At 34.9% G+C, this 17829-nt stretch overlaps 1 protein-coding gene across 2 annotated transcripts in view; it reads right to left on the bottom strand.

Annotated features, from left to right (window-relative positions):
• LEKR1 (leucine, glutamate and lysine rich 1) overlaps window positions 1-17829 on the bottom strand; it is a 122727-nt gene that overhangs the window by 48402 nt on the left and 56496 nt on the right. For both annotated transcript variants that reach the window (XM_045583628.1, XM_045583629.1), the window contains one exon: window positions 9179-9364. In XM_045583628.1, the coding sequence (XP_045439584.1) occupies window positions 9179-9364 (186 nt within the window). The remainder of the gene's footprint in view (window positions 1-9178; window positions 9365-17829) is intronic.

The following is a 17829-nucleotide window of genomic DNA, read 5'->3' as shown; positions in this document are numbered from 1 at the left end:
ATAAACATAGAACACTTAGTCTTTAATTCACAATACCCAATGATTGGAGAAGCCGCTTCCTGCAGTTTATTCACTATGTTTTTATAGCATCTCTGAATAAAAATAAAGCAAATAAACATTTTACTTCAAAACACAGAAACCTCTGAAGAGACTGCCATGTGAAATAAATAGAAACAGGAAATATAAGTAATATCAATAAATAAGCCACAAAGTAGAGAAGATATCACAGATAATTGAAAAAATTATTCATTATATGAATATATTTTCATAGCTTTTTCTTTCTTTTTTACTTTTGGTTACATTTTCTCCAATAAAGGAGGGCTAAGAATTGTTTCAAAAATACATAGGCCAAATGTTTACTGTTCTGAAAGAGGCGGTAAGTATCCTATTGGTTTATAATTGGTTCTGGTAGACTGGTAGGGCCCTTTTGTTTTTGGAAGCGGAGTGCCCAGTTCCTGTCCTTAATAAATAAAGGAACACAGTTAGGATAAGCAGCAGAGAGATTAAGCCACCTGCACTAGACAGCTCCTTCAGTTCCCAAGGCAAGGAGTTCTTAAATAAGTGTATTGTTCTGTGCAGTCCTCCTCTGTAGTTAAATAAATTCAACTTCAATTTTCTGTCATTCACCATGACATTGGATTATGAGGCAAAAGGCCCTGAATGCCTACAAGAAGAAAAGAAGCATTGGCTTTAACCACCATGCAGATGTAAGGCGGAACCCATGGAAACAATCCAAAATTCACAACATCAAACTCCACTAAGATGGGATGGTGCTCTTTGCAGATATTAAATAAAAAGCAAATGATTTTCAATGAACAAGACAAAAAGAGCTCTTAGCCTCTCTTCATACAAAGCCAGCTGCTTGCTGGATAGCATTGCACAGGCATCAGATTTGGGATAATTAGTTATTTAAGAGAATCCTGTTATTCTGAAAGGTTTCTAGAACCTACAAAAAAAAAATAAAGGTATTCTTAGTTCTTTTACAGAAGAATATAAAACTAGTCATTTGGAGGGTATAGTAAGTTAGTGTAATGTTTGGGTTTTTTTTAAACCAATAAAGAAAATATGGGAACATATTTCGAACTTAAAACTTTCTGGGATATTAAAAATGTAAAGCCTGATTCACAATGCTATGGAGGAAATGGATTTCAGGTTCAAGTAGCAGGATGGAAGAGCAAGCAGGCAGAGGACTGGTACCCAGAGATCCAGGGAAATTTTTTCAATGAGTAGTTGAAGGCACCATAATAACATAAATATTAAATGGTGGGAATAACTGAAGAAAAGGAAAAACAAAAGCGCATTCTTCTTTTAATACACTCCTACGACCAGATAACATCAAGCTGTTGTGCATAAATCTTAAAGCCACAATGCCTTATTTCAAATTCTGGCTCTGTTTCCTACTGGTAATGTGAATTTAGGCACTTGAGTTTCCTGCCTACACAACTGTTATTATAGCAAAGGATTATTCTGAGAATTGAGTGACCTGATAAATGTAAAAAGGAGAGCAGTAGCAGTCACATAATGAGATCAAGTCACTGCGAGCTCTTATAACTGGTGGTGGCAGTAACCACCTACCCCTGACTTCTACTCTGAATGTCATCACTTGTCACCTTGGGGAACTTGTTGGGGCCAGTGTCACCAATGGTCACCTTTGTATGGGGAAGAGGAAAAACGAAAGTTTTAATGGTGCATTTCTCTTTAATAATCTACAGAGCAGTTATGGCAAAATGTTAAAACTAGTTAAATGTAGATGATATCACACACATTTGTTATCGTATTCTCTGTATTTTTCTGTGTTTGACATATTGTACAGATACATTATTGAGAGTGGGGTCTTGCTTGCACTGGTCAAGGATGACAACATGTTCTGCACCGAGTCTAATAAATCAGTGCTGTGTGTCCAAGATACAAAAGAAATCAAGGGGCAGAACTTGGGTGGGTGGGGGGAGGTGAGGAGTAAGCTTGCAACTGTAGTGAAAGGCAGCTCATTTGATTCTGTGAATAAGGTGCAGAGGGAATCAATTGTAGCAAGAGAGGGATATGGCAAAAAAAAAAAAAAAGCGTTTTGTTTCTGTTTTAAAATATTGGGACATGTTCATTTGCATTTGGGAATAATCCATTCTAGAGGGCACCCACCTTTATGGATTTAAGTATTCCTTCTAAGATGCTTCTTATGTGTGAACAAATAGTATCTTTTACAGAAGTTAAAAAAAAAAACCTGCACAAATAAATCTCATTTTAATTCTTGCTTTTTTTTCACTACACATTATGTTTTTTGAGATTCATCCATATAGCTATGCATTAGATATAATTCATTTCTTTCTGACATTTAATCATGTGCACCTACATTAAATTATGTGCACATACCACATTTTACTGATCTACACCTCCAGTCACAAACCTAGGTTGATTGCAACTCTGTGTCACCACAAATGATCCTGCTATAAAGCCTTTTACTCATCCTCTTGTGTACTTAGAGGGGAGTTTTTCTGCAGTCTGACCTCAGAGCAAACGCCTGAGGTCACAGGCATACACATAATTAAATAACACTGAATGACAGAGATAACCCTATCCCTCCACCCCAATGGGTGGAGGTTCCTGCTTCCCCAGCACTTACTAGAAAGAGCTACTTAAGTATTTTTACCAACCCATAGGGTACAAAATAGTGTCTCATTATTGGCTTAATTGCATTTTTCTGCTTACTATTGAAGCTGATCATCTCATTCTATACTTTTTAGAAATTCATGTTTCCCCTTTTTATATTTGCCTTTTCCACAGTCTCTTTTCTATCCACTCCAATGGAGCTTTCTTCTTCGTTCCTCCACAGAAATCAGTCTTCTTAAGGTTACGAATGAGCTTCTTTCTCTGTTGGCAATTTCAACATTTAATTTGGCACACAGTCTACTTCCTCTTTGATACATTACACTACACTCTCTTGTTCCCTCCTTGGCTATTGCTTCTCAGTCTAAATGGATGATTCTCGTTCTAAATGTTGGGAAGCATCAACAGTTCAGCCCTAAGCACCTTTCCTACTTGCATTTTCTCCTTGACTGATATCATCTAGTCTCATAGCTTTGAATAGTATTTATAAACAGGTGTCTCCCATCATCATCATCATAGCTAATAAGTGTTGGGCACCTACTATGTGCTAGATACTATATTCTAAGTGCATTATACTCATTTAATTTTCACAGTGTAAACTAACTAGAATGTAAATTCCATTTGAGTAGGAACTTGGTTATATTCATAGTGTTTGAGACATGGAAGGTGCCAAAAAAAATAACTGTTGAAAGAATGAGTGCAATTTTATAGATATTAAGTGACAAATCCCAGCAAATAAATGTTTAAAATTGTGGTTAAACTAAACATTTAACCTAGGATTAAATTGCATGGAACATAAAGAGTTGTGCAATTTTCATTGATAATACTAATATGATGTATTTTGGCATTACACTTCAACTATATTATAAATATGTTATTTTATTCCAGTAAGACACCTATGGAGTACCTACCTATTCTGTTATAGATAGGGTCCATGCTAATTAGATTCAGCATATAAATATCAATGATAGATTCCTTTGTTCTTAGGGAAATTATAATCAAATACCTCATTTTGCCTCCATCAATGATGAATTATGTGTTAGATAACAAACCAATACCTATTTTAAACTTAAACCTGTTTTATTTTCCATTATTTTAAAATGATTTTATTTAGTCAGTTGGTTAGTTAATTATGTGGCTGAAATAGTTAATTAGGTGGCTGAAATTTCTGATTAGATATAATTGATGTGAGTGAACGTAATATACTGCATTTAGATTACTGTACCACAAATTGAAGAGGTTAGCCCTTTAAAAAAATTATATTTTTAAAGGAGCAGAGGAAAACTTTGCAGATATAAGAATATATGCCAATAATACAAGAAAGTTCTTTAATGAGTATTCAACTATATCAATTGCAAATTAACACATTGCAACTTCAGCCAACATTTTACAAAGCTCAGATGGTGATATAGCCATTTGGAAAATGCATTTCATTTTAGAGTTTATATTTCAGAGGTTTAATTCACATCTATTTTGAAACAAGTGTACTTGAAATACATTAACTTTTTCTGCATAATGCCAGAAGAGACTGAAATATCATTTGGTGATTTTTATAAATCAGATGCTAGAACAGGTGTGAATGTATGTGCAGCTACAAAGTTGCAATTCAGTCCAGATGTAGTTATATGAAAACCAGAAAATTATTAGCTTGGTTTGTGTGAAAAGAAGAGAGTGGGAAAGTGAATTAAATCAAGCTAAGGAGATAATCAGGTTCTTAAAATTTGGAAATAAATTATACTCTAATATTAAGGTTCAAGAATTTACTTCACGTCCAAAAAAAAAAAGGCTTCTAAACCTCCACTTTTTTTTTTTTTAATTCTGAACATTAAACCAACCCACTACAACATGAATATAACTGTAATTTATATGGGCTTATAAAATATTGCAAATTATGAATAAGATAGGAATCAATCTATTCTTTTACCCTCGATACATCATTTAACCACTCTTCTCAAGTGACAAAATTAACATACTTTTTCCATCTCATAGAAACAATCCTTGTGGATTTAGAAATTTCTGAATACTTTAGAATAGTTCTTTGTTTTCTGACAAATTTGTACAAATAAATTCACCTATATATATTTCATAATAGATCTCATGATAGAGAAAATGGGGGTAGAGATTATAAAACTCTATTATTCAAGACTAAAAAATACTAGTAATGTATATGGAGAACATAAAGTTAATTAAGTAGAAAGAGACAGTGACTTATAATGAACTTAATATTAGCCGAAAATATTTATGTGATAAAAAAGAAAAAGACTTAGGGATATTAATAAAGTAAATAAATAAATAGAAGATAGAGAAGTTTAGATCTATGGGAGTGGGGGGCAGGCAATGATAAGATATGTACATAAATAATATCTTAATAAAAAATTAAAAAATAAATTAAAAAATAAAAGTATTCACATTTTCAAATAGCCACATCCTATATAATAAAAGGGTAATATGCAAATCAACCAAGTGTCAGAACAACCAGTTGGTATGACATGCACTGACCACCAGGGTGCAGACACTCAATGCAGGAGCTGCCCCCTGGTGGTCAGTGTGCTCCCACAGTGGGAGCACAGCTCAGCCAGAAGCCAGACTCAGCTGGCGAGTGCAGCTGCAATGCCAGGAGCCTCTCCCACCTCCACAGCAGTGGTAAGGTCGCAATTACATTCTCGGTATGAGCACAAGCCCAGGTTGCGGGTTCCATCCCGTCGGGAGCGTGCAGGAGGCAGCCAATCAATGATTTTCTCTCAATATTGATGTTTCTCTCTCTTCCTCTCTCTTCCTCTCCGAAATCAGTAAAATCAAAAAAATAATAAAATGTATGATTTTCCTTTGTTATTACAGAAGCATTTAAGGAAATTCCGAAACTTTAATCCTAATTATTATAATTTGGTTTGCACCAGGAATATGCAGTATAATATATTTTTTAAAAATATATTTTATTGATTTTTTTACAGAGAGGAAGGGAGAGAGATAGAGAGCTAGAAATGTCAATGAGAGAGAAACATCAACCAGCTGCCTCTTGCACACCCCCTACCGGGGATGTGCCTGCAACCTACATACATGCCCCTGACCGGAATCGAACCTGGGACCCTTCAGTCCACAGACTGACGCTCTACCACTGAGCCAAACTGGTTTCGGCCAGTATAATATTTCTATACTTATTTAGGGGTACCTATATTTTATCTTGTTAATTCTCCTATTGCTCTAAGGTAGGCAGGGAAAGCTATCATATTTCCATTTACCAATGATGTAACTGAGTCAAAGAAATTAGTAAGTTGTCCAAAGGGGCTGTAAAAGGCATAAACAGGGCCAGAAAGCAGAAGTTTTTGTTTCCTTGATCAATTATTTTTCCTACTGAACATTACTCATTCTGATTCCCCCCCACACACTTTAATAAAGAAGCTATTAACTAAGGAATATAGTACTCATGCATGCAAAACATGGATGAACCTCAGGAACTTTATACTAAGTCAAAGAAGCTAGGCACAGAAGAACACATATTGTATGGTTCTTACTATATGAAATGTCCAGAATAGGCAACTCTGTAGAGACTGAAAGTAGATTAAAGATTGGGTGGCAGGGGGCAGATAGGCAACAGAGCAACTGTTAATGACAGTGAGTTTTGTTGTTAGGTTACAGAAATGCTCTAAAATTACATCATGATGATGGTTATATAACTATAAATATACTAAAATCATTGAATCATATACTTAAAATGGGTGAATTTTATGATATTTAAATTATTTATCATTAAAGCTATTTTTAAAAATTCAATAAAGATGAAAAATATTATAGGCAAAATAATGTTATTAAAATATCTGCATATTACTTATTATGCCAAAGAGCATACTGGTGGGAAAAACATTGACTTTTTTTCCACTTGGAATAAATTTAAATGTTGGTCAAATAAGTTTTTGGACAAAAATTAATGCTGAAGTAATTTATCTGAATTCTGTCTCCCAATATTTGTGACTACTGACAAAAGTAAAAGACACTTTATTCTATGAGGTGGAAAGAAACCATTTAAGTGGACTGATTTGTGGGTCACAATGACCTCTGAGCGGAATATTGTCAAATGAGATAAATTGTGCATTTTGGAGGTTATATTAGTGTGACCTAAACATAAAATTACAAAACTTATGTAAATAAACCTTTAAAAGTAAACTTAGTCTTTAAAATTTTATTTCTTGTTTACTTTCCTATGAAAAAAGATTAAATTTTGGCATTAAGAGTTAGACTGCTATTGACAGTCTATTATTTACTCCTAAACTACCGTGTTTCCCCGAAAATAAGACATCCTCCGAAAATAAGACCTACTTACAGGTTTCCTTCTGAGTGAAATATAAGGCATCCCCCCCAAAATGAGCCCCCCCCTAGGCTAAACATGAGAGATTTGGTCCACTGATTCCGAAAGAAATGGAGTCACAAGAAATTCACCAGGAAATTCAGGAATTGAATTGTTATGATGATGTTCCAGAAGATGATGACATGATTGTCATTGAATAAATGAGTAAATTCTTGATTCTGTAGGATTCACAGTTTGTCTGGTTTGTGTTGACAACTACTGTACTACCGTACCAAATACAGGTAATAAATTTTCTTTATTTTCATTTAACAATAAATGTGTACCGTATTCTTCTTCATGGAAAAATAAGACATTCCCTGAAAATAAGACCTAGCGAATCTTTGGGAGCAAAAATTAATATAAGACATTGTCTTATTTTCGGGGAAACAGGGTAGTATTAAACCATATGCACCAGAGTTATCACTTGTATTTAAATTTTTGAGTGTCTGTATTTCAAAGAATAAATAAAGAGAAAGTGTGGGGAAAACCAAATTAAAACTTTTTTATGAAGAAAATTAGTAATCATAAAGACTATTTACCTGAATCAAAGTTGAAATTGTTCAAGGTTGATTTAAAATGAAAAAACAAACATTTATTTAACTTTGGAAATGAACCAATTGTACCAGAATTACAGTGTATTAAAGAAAGCCTAAAGGGGTCTTCAAGAACTATAAATACAGTGTATTACAGTTCAGCAAATCAGTTGCCTAGGTGTGAACCCATTACTTATCAGGGATGAGTGGCATGTCAGAATTATCTGGCTAATGTATGTAGGCGATGGCCTTCTAATTCTTGGCCTAGAAAGCTTTCAATTAGTACCACATTATTGGGGGCAGAGGCTGGAAGACATAAAAAAGGTATACTTATATAGCTTAAAATAGAGAAAGATACTTTAAAAGTGAATTCTAAAAATAACAGGTATGGGAATAAAATATAAATGTAAAATAGTATTTAAACTATTAGAACAACTTTAAAATGTGTTTATAAGAAAACACATGATAATATAGTATTCAGCATAAGTTTAAAGTTTTAGGGTATAAAGATTATATTTCTCCAAACTCATTTTACTAGGCCATCATTACCCTGATACCAACCAGATAAGGATCCTACAAGAAAAGAAAAGAATGGGCCAGTATCACTGATGAACTCAATTAAAATATCCTCAATAAAATACTAGCAAACAGGGATTTGTTCCTGAATGCAAGGATGGTTCAACATGCCTAGATTAACCAAAGTGCTCTACCACATTAATAAAATAAAAATAAAAATTATATGATCATCCCAATAAATGCAAAAAAGCACTTGACACAATATAAATCCATTTATGATAAAAAAAAATTCTCATCAAAGTTATTGTGGAGATAATGCACCTCAACATAACAAGGGCCAAGCAGATGAGCATAAGGGTTGATTTGCTTTCACTCCCTGCCATTTACCAGCTAGGGGTGGACAGGCATATTACATTTCTGGCCCTTGATTCTCTCTTCTGTAAGACATTGTACTTATACTTGCTTTACATGGTCACTGTGAGAATTGACACAATTATCTTATATTCAGTGCTAGCATGGTGACTAGTACACATTAGGTCCTTAAAAATGTTCTTATGGTTAGTCTAGGGGCTGGGTTAGCAATAAAGACATTTTCTAATTATCTGGTTCCAATCACTTGATGTTTGGAACACCTCTATTCATTGCTAATAGCTTAGCTTTGCTAAAACACTGCTTTTATTATATCATTCTCATAATTATCAATTCTCAGTGATTCCACAGTGCCTTCAGGAAAAGATGCATACTTCATAGCCTTATTGCCAAGATATCCATTCCTCTGAGGTAGAGGGAAACAAGGTGCCCAAAACACAATTTTAATATTTTCATTTGGGAAAATGGAGTGCCTGAAAACTTGGATTCACTTTGTAAAAAGCATATGTTGTATTTTCCTTCAGTGAGCTAAGCCACCAATCCACTGTGATAATCTCACATTAAAGTAAATTTGCTTTGTTTTCCTGAAGTCTTAAAACATCTTTCTATCTCCACTTTCCTTGCCATTCTAAATAGAATAGGAAGGAATGACAATGAACATGGGTCAAAGACAGCCATTGGCATAGTTACTAATAATTAGGCATATTTGCAACACAAGGTAATAAAAAATGATTTTATTGTGATTTTAAGAGAAATAAAAATTTAGACATTTATTATGGACAGTTGCTACCAACCACATACACAAAAAATCTTTTACCTAGGATATCTTTTTGTAAGTCATGGCATCTGGTTTGCAGGTTCACTTCCTGTTGTTTAGCGGTCTCAATCTGCTGAGACCTCAGAATGGCTGCATCTGACAGCAACTTGAGGCTTTTCATTTCCTCTTCTAGGCATACCTTATTTCTGTGGGCCACTGCCAGACTTTTATTCAGTATCTCTATTTCTGTAAAGAAAATTCAGAGTTTACAAATAGACAACACTGAATTATAATGTCCAAAAAGTGACTATTTTCTTTTAGAAAATTAATATTTGAAAGCCAAGATGACTTTCCTGAGAGTATAATGACACCAAACCCAAAGCTTTCATGGTTATTCTGAAAAAGAAAAAGAATTGTGTTGCTAAACTATGCATTATACCTTTTAGGATGCTTGGGATTTTTTTTTTTTGTCTTTAAAGTTGTACTAAATGGCAATTTGGCCTGCTTTTTAAATACTCACATAAATGAGTAACATATCTGTGTAATGTTCTGGGTTTTACTGAAATTAAATTGTTTTCTTGGCAACATGATTCAGAAAGGTAAATTTAAATGTGCTAGCATGAGCTGGCTGAATGGCATTTCTAGGAGAGTAACTAGCATACATCTATACAAATTGCATAAACTGATGAAGAGAGAGGACCCAGAGACATGGAAGCATGGAACAGAGTGCAGAATCTCAGAGGGAAGGTCAGGGAGGGTGGCTGGCTTGGGAGATAATCAATCAAAGACCCTGTATGTATTTATGCATAACCCATGGACACACAATTAGGTGGTGTAAGTCTGGGGTGAAGGGTGGGAGCAGGCTGGAGAGGATTAATGGGGAGGGGGGAGGAAAGAGACATATGTAATACTTTCAACAATAAAATTTTTTTTTAAAAAAAGTAAATTTTGAGAAAAGTAATAAGGGTGGAAAGGAATAGAAAGATGCAATGTCCAAAACTAATGAATTTATGGACATAAAGTATTAGTTAATATATTTTAACAATACTCTATCCCCTCAAAATGAGACCAGAATTTCATCATGGCAATCATTTGTCATTCTCCTATCTACTTAAAGCAATAAAAATAGGCCTTCACAGCATTAAGGGTAATATGCTAAGTAGACCAAACGTCCTTCCAGGCGTCATTCTAGACGTCCATCTGGATAAAGCCAGGGCCAGAGCAAAGGCTGGGACCCAGGTGCCTGCTGGTAGCAGCTGGAGCACAGCAGCCTGGATCCCAGATGCCAGAGGGAAGCCTGTGCTGGCAGCCAGGGAAAGGAAGGCCTACTCTTGCACAAACTTTCATGCATCTGGCCTCTAGCTCTATATAATTTCATTGAGAAATGTATGGAGCATGCTATCCTTCAGAGTGGTAATTTATTACCAAGCTATCCTTTCATCAGCCTTTTTAGCAATGCTGCCTTAAATCTCACTACGAAGATATACAAACACACACAATAATGATAAAATACTACAAAATTTGTACAACCACCATTAATTGAAATGATGAATATGTGAAAATCTGGACAGCCTGCTTTCCAGAGAGTTCATTTGGCATTCCTTTCCTTGCTTAGGTCATTCTGGGCCACATGATGGATGTAACATGTGATTAGAGGTCAAAGGAGGTTGGATTGGTTTATTGGTTGTGGGGCCAATACAACAAAAACAGCAGCCCTTTGGGCCAGTGAGGACCAGAAGCAGAGATCAATGGGACAGACCCGGCAGCAGCTAATATGGCCAGGAAATACCTATAGGAAAAGTAAAGCAGTGTGCTGGAACAGGGCACAGAGACCAGGGCACATCTTAAAAGAGGTGGTGAGTACAGTCAGGAACATGGTCCAAGGAGAGAGAAGCAAAATGTCTTTGTGTGGGAAAACATTTGTCCGGAAGACAAAGTGGCATGTAAGACAGACCTAGGTCTGGTACCTTCTGTACTTTTAATTCTTGCTTATAATGGAAAACTGGGGAAATAAATTGGCAGGAGCCATTGGGGTCTACCATATTCCAGTTATTGCATAAAAACATTTTTCTTAAGAACAGTTATATGCTTCTAAAAACTTAAAAATGAGCACACATTTATGTGAGAAAAACTAACACATAGAGATTTAGAAAGAATGTAATTTTTTTTCGGATCTGAAAAGTCTTCCTGCGTATTTTTAATAAAGATGGTGTCTTGTGACTAACTTGTATGTACTGTACTCTAACCATCTATGCTCGAGTCAGCATGACACTGCAGAGGGGCACACGCTGCCAGATGATGCCGCCTAGGCTAGCAGGCTGACTGGTAGTGGGCACAACCGTCTGTCTCTAAACCAACTATTTGTGTCAACATGACTTTCAGTATGACATTAAAAGAATTAGAATCAGCAATGCAGATTCATTTGTCAAATGTATTCTAACACATGGAAAAGTACAGCAAGATTTCAAAACTAACAAGAGCTTCAATGTTTCTTACATGGGATTAAGAGAGTAAACTCAAGGGAGGTGAATTAACTCACCCACGGCAAACCACATATCCCTGTGGCAATCTGGTGTCAAATATTCAATCCTATTTTCATCATTAAAGCAATTTCATGCTTGTCAGTCATGTGTCCCAATTTGGGGTTCAGAACTTATGATCTCCATCAGACCAACCTATTCCGGTCATTGTTCCTGCCTTGTGCTTTCCCTGTTTCAGGACCACCCTCTGTATTTGTCCGAATTTAATTATTAAAATTTAAAAATTTAAAAAGATATTGATCATATACAAACTCATTTCTTGAAGCCATATAACATATAACAAAATTAGGAAACTGAAGTTGTATGGTTAAAAATTTTTTTCTAACATTAAACTATATAAAAATTTTAAAACATACAGAAAAGTGGGAAGAATTATACGTGAACAAAAATATATACACCATGTAGATTCTTCAATTAACATTTTACTATATTTGCTTTCTCACATAGCTACCCATCAATCCTATCATATTTTATGTATTTCAATATAAATTGAGACATTAGTATACTCACTCCTAAATACTTCATTCAGCATGCATATCAGTAATTATCCCTCAATATATAAATTCCTTATTTTTTTAGTATAATTTACCTACAAAATACACAAATCTCAAATGTAAAGTTTTTAATAAATGCACCCACTGTGTAACCCAAACCCCTACCAAATAGCAATACCATCATCGCAGAAAGTGCCCCAGTGCCCCTTTTCCAGTCAACCCTTCACTCTAAGATAATTCATGTTCTAATTTATCTCCCTCTGTAAAATAGTTTTGCCCATTCTAAAACAGCCTACAAATGGAATCACACAATATGTGCTATTGTGTAAGGCTAATTTTCAGGAAGTACAGTATTTTTTAGATTGATCAAAGCTAACTGTATTATCAGCAATTCATTCTATAGTTCATTTTTAAAATTTTCTTTATTAAGGTATTACATATGCATTCTTATCTCCACTTGTCCCTCCCCCACCCCCAGCTCAGGCCCTCACTCCCCTGGTGTGTCCATTGGTTATGCTTATATGCATGCATACAAGTCCTTTGGGCGATCTCCCCTTTACCCCCACCCTCTCCTAAGTTCCTATGAGGTTTGATGCTCTGATCAATATTTCTCTGTCTCTGGATCTGTTTTTGTTAATCAATTTATGTTGTTCATTATATTCTGCAAATGAGTGAGATCACGTGATAGTTATCTTTCTCTGAATGACTTATTTCACTTAGCAATAATGCTCTCCAGTTCCATCCATGCTGTTGCAAATGGTAAAAGTTCCTTCCTTTTTATAGCAGTGGAGTACTTCATTGTGTAGATGTACCACAGTTTTTTAATCCTTTCATCTGCTGATGGGCACTTAGGCTATTTCCAAACTTTAGCTATTGTAAATTGTGCTGCTATGAACATAGGGGTGTATATATCCTTTATAATTAGTGTTTCTAATTTCTTGGGATATATTCCTAGAAGTGGGATCACTGGGTCAAATGGTGGTTCCATTTTTAGTTTTTTTTGAGGAAACTCCATACTGTTCTCCACAGTGGTTACACCAGTCTGTATTCCTACCAGCAGTGCACAAGGGTTCCTTTTCCTCTGCATCTTCGCCAGCACTTGTCATTTGTTGATTTCTTGATGTATAACACCAGTAAATTAATAAATGTGATACATTACATAAGCAAACTGAGAGATAAAAATCACATAGTCATATCAATTGATGCATAAAAAGCATTTGACAAAATCCAATACCCTTTCTTGATTAAAATCCTAAGCAAAGTGGTAATAGAGGGATCATACTTCAACATAATAAAAGCCTTATATGACAAACATACAGCCAACATTATACTCAATGGGCAAAAACTAAAACCATTTCACCTAAGAACAGGAACAAGACAGGAATGTCCACTTTCACCACTCCTGTTCGTCATAGTACTGAAAGTGCTATTAGACAAGAAGAAGAAAAAAAAAAGGTATCCAAATTGGAAAAGAAGGTGTAAAACTGTCATTATTCACAGATGACATGATACTGTACATAGAAAACCCTAAAGACTCCATCAAAAAACTACTAGACCTAATAAATGAATTTGGCAATATAGCTGGATACAAAGTTAATACCAAGAAATCTATGGCATTTTTATACACCAATAGTGAATTTACAGAAAGAGAGATTAAAAAAACAACCGAAGGACTTATACGCATGCATATAAGCATAACCAATAGATACAAGACACTGGGGGAGGCAGGTGAGGGCATGTACTGGGGGGTAAGGGAGATCTGGGGGAGGTTATTAAGGGGGGAAGAAGAAAAAAATAAAATAAAATTTCCATGGAACAATAAAAACAAAACAAAAACACCACAAAACAAAACAAAACAAAAAAACCCAACAACTCATAGGCCCAAACAACAAGGTGGTGGTTCCCATAGGGAAGGGAATGAGGGTAGTGAAAGGTAAAGGGGGTCAAATATAGAGTGAGTAATGTGAAGATAAATAGATAACATTGGTGGGCACACAATGTAATATACAGATGATGTATCATAGAACTGTACACTTGAAACCTATATAATTTCATTAGCCAATGTCACCCCGATAAATTAAAAAATATAATAAATAAAAAGAACAACAAACAATCCCATTTACCACAGCACCAAAAAAATTAAGATACCTAGGAATAAACTAAACTAAGGAGGTGAGAGACCTGTACTCAGAAAACTACAGAACACTGAAAAAAGAGATAAAGGAAGACATAAATAGATGGAAGAACATACTATTTTCATGGATTGGTAGAATCAACATAATTAAAATGTCCATACTACCCAAAGCAATCTATAGATTCAATGCACTCCCCATCAAAATACCAATGACATATTTCATAGACCTAGAATAAACTCTCCAGAAATTCACCTGGAATAAAAAAGCCCCATGCCAAAACCGGTTTGGCTCAGTGGATAGAGCGTAGGACTGTGGACTGAAAGGTCCTGGGTTCGATTCCGGTCAAGGATATGTACATTGGTTGCAGGCACATCTCCAGTAGGGGGTGTGCAAGAGGCAGCTGATTGATGATTCTCTCTCATCGATGTTTCTAACTCTCTATCCCTCTCTCTTCCTCTCTGTAAAAAATCAATAAAATATATATATTTTTAAAAAAAGCCCCTGAATAGCTGCAGCAATCCTGAGAAAGAAGAACAAAGTAGGAGGTATCTCAATACCAGATATCAAGCTGTATTACAAAGCCACTGTTCTCAAAACTGCCTGGTACTGGCACAAGAACATACATCTAGACCAATGGAATAGAATAGAGAACCCAGAAATCGACCCAAATCCTATGCCCAATTAATAGGAGGCAAGAGCACACAAAGGAGGCAAGAGCACACAATGGAGTCAAAACAGTCTCTTTAATAAATGGTGTTTGGAAAATTGGATAGATACATGCAAAAAAAAATGAAAATAGACCACCAACTTACACCATACACAAAAATTAACTCAAAATGGATACAAGACTTAAACATAAGATGGGACACCATAAAAATATTAGATGAATCCACAGGCAGCAAAATCTCAGAAATATGCCAAAGCAATGGAACCTAAAGAGAAAATAAACAAATGGGACTACATCAAAATAAAAAGCTTCTGTACAGCAAAATAAACTATCAACAAAACAACAAGAAAGCCCACTGCATGGGAGAACATACTTACCAATGTTATCTCTGATAAGGGTTTAATCTCCAACATTTATAGGGAACTCATACAACTTAACAATAGGAAGATAAACAACCCAATAAAAAAAATGGGCAATGGACCTAAATAGATACTTTTGGAAAGAAGACATAAAGAAGGCCAAGAGGCATCTGAAAACATGCTCAAAGTCACTAATCATCCCAGAGATGCAAATCAAAACAACAATGAAGTAGCATCTATAGTTCATTTTTTAACTCAGGTTTTTTATTTTTGTGTTTGTTTTTTTTTGTTTTTTTTTTTTTTGTGTGTGTGTGTGTGTGTGTGTGTGTGTGTGTGTGTGTGTTTTGATAACCTATTCTGATTTAATTCTGGGTTTATCCAGTTTAAGGCTATTTTAAATAAAGCCTGAATCAAGGTGTTGAATATTTTTATATTCAGTATTTTTTGTGGACATATGCCTTCATTTTCTGGAGCGTATAACTGGCAAAATGAAAAATTTCAGAGTTATCAGACAGAAGTCTCTGTAGTCTTAGAAAGCACATCATACATTTTTTCAAAGTGGTTATATCATTTTATACTCTCATCAATTTGTAAGAGTTCCATTGCTTTCCTTCCTTACCAATATTTATTGTCAATCTTTTTCTTTTTACTCAGTTTGATGGGTATGTACTGATGACATCTGCATTTCCCTTATGAATGATAATATTGAGTCCATTTTAATGTTCTTATTGACCATTTGTATATCTTTCCTTGTGCCTGATAAAATCTTTTAGCCATTTTTAAATTGGATTTTTTGTCATTTTATTGTTGACTTATAGATTTTGTGTGTGTGTGTGTGTGTGTGTGTGTGTGTGTGTGTGTGTGTTTATGTTGTTAATCCTCACCTGAAAATATTTTTTTCCATTGATTTTTAGAGAGAATGGAAGGGAGAGAGGAGGGAGAGAGAGAGAAAAACATCTATGTGAGAGAGATACATCATCTGTTGCCTCCCAAATTTGCCCTTCCTGAGTCCTGGATGAGCCCTTGACTAGGAATCCAAACCACAAGCCTTCAATATTAGGGCCTGCTCTAACCACTGAGTAATACCGGCAAGGGCTGACTTGTTTTAATGTAACCTGTACAGCAGTTTGTTGTCACCTTTTAAAAATAATTTTTAAATTTATTGATTAAGGTATTACATATGTGTCCTTATCCCTCCATTGTACATCCCCCCCCCCCCCACTCATGCTCTCAACTGCACTGGTGTCTGTGTTCATTGGTTATGGTTATACGTATGCATACAAGTTCTTTGGTTGATCTCTTTCCCCCTTACTCCACCCTCCCCTACCTTCTCTCTGAGGTTTGATGGTCTGAACGATGCTTCTCTGTCTCTGGATCTATTTTTGTTCATCAGTTTATGTTGTTCATTATATTCCACAAATGAGTGAGATAATGTGATATTTATCTTTCTCTGACTAGCTTATTTTGCTTTGCATATGCTCTCCAGTGTTGTTGTTTTTTAATATTTTCTCTGGCTGTGACTTATCCGTTCATTTTCTTAATGGCATCTTTGATGAGCAGAAGTTTTAAATTTTGATGAAGTTTAACTTAACAATTTTTGTTCTTCTGTAGCTCTTAATTCTATGCCCTATCCAAATAACTTTTATTTACTATCAATTTATGAAGACATTTTCCTGTTTCTTATTTTACAATTTTAGCTTTAATACTTAATTATGTGATTTATGTTGAATTAATTTTTATCTACTATGTGATGTAGGGATTAAGGTATATTTTCCTATATGGGTATTCAGTTGTTATAGCACAATTTAGTGATAGACTTTCTTTTCCCATTGGATTATTTGGTGCCTTTGTTAAAAGTGACATAATCACATAAATAGAGGCTATAATCTACCATTAGTATCCTATACCAGAATGGTAAATTTCTCATAACCAATGAATCTGCATTGACACATTATTATCACTCAAAATCCACAGTTTACATCAATATTCACTCTTGCTGTTGTACATTCTATGGGTATTGACAAATGTATAATGACATGTATCTACCATTATAGTATCATACAAAATATTCACTGCCCTAAAAATCCTTTTTAGGTCTGAGGGAAAATTACAGCGTTCTTTCTTTCTAAAGTTTTATGAACTTCATCACAATCTATCTATTCATCCTTCTCTCTAACCCTGGCAATTACTGATCCCTTTTCCATTTCCATTGTTTTGCCTTTTCCAGAATGTCATTTAGTTGGAATCTTATGATACAGACTGGCTTTTTTGTTTTCACTTAGGAATATGCCTTCTCTCAATTTTTGACATTTTCACCATATATGCCTGGTTTAGGTCACTATACAGTATTTTGGGATAATTATTTTGTCCTAAATTTATCATTGTTATCTGTGGGAAGGCTGACCTAATATGAGCTACTCAGCTATTAATAGAAGAAAACGTTTTAAAATGCAAATCGGTACAGTTAACAGAAATAACTAGACTTCTGACCACAGCTCAAGAATAGATATTTCACA

The sequence above is a fragment of the Pipistrellus kuhlii genome, unplaced genomic scaffold, assembly GCF_014108245.1.
Source record: "Pipistrellus kuhlii isolate mPipKuh1 unplaced genomic scaffold, mPipKuh1.p scaffold_m20_p_2, whole genome shotgun sequence".
Lineage (NCBI taxonomy): Eukaryota > Metazoa > Chordata > Mammalia > Chiroptera > Vespertilionidae > Pipistrellus > Pipistrellus kuhlii.
The sequence above is the reverse complement of the archived record's forward strand: the minus strand, read 5'-3'. Positions and strand labels throughout refer to the sequence as shown.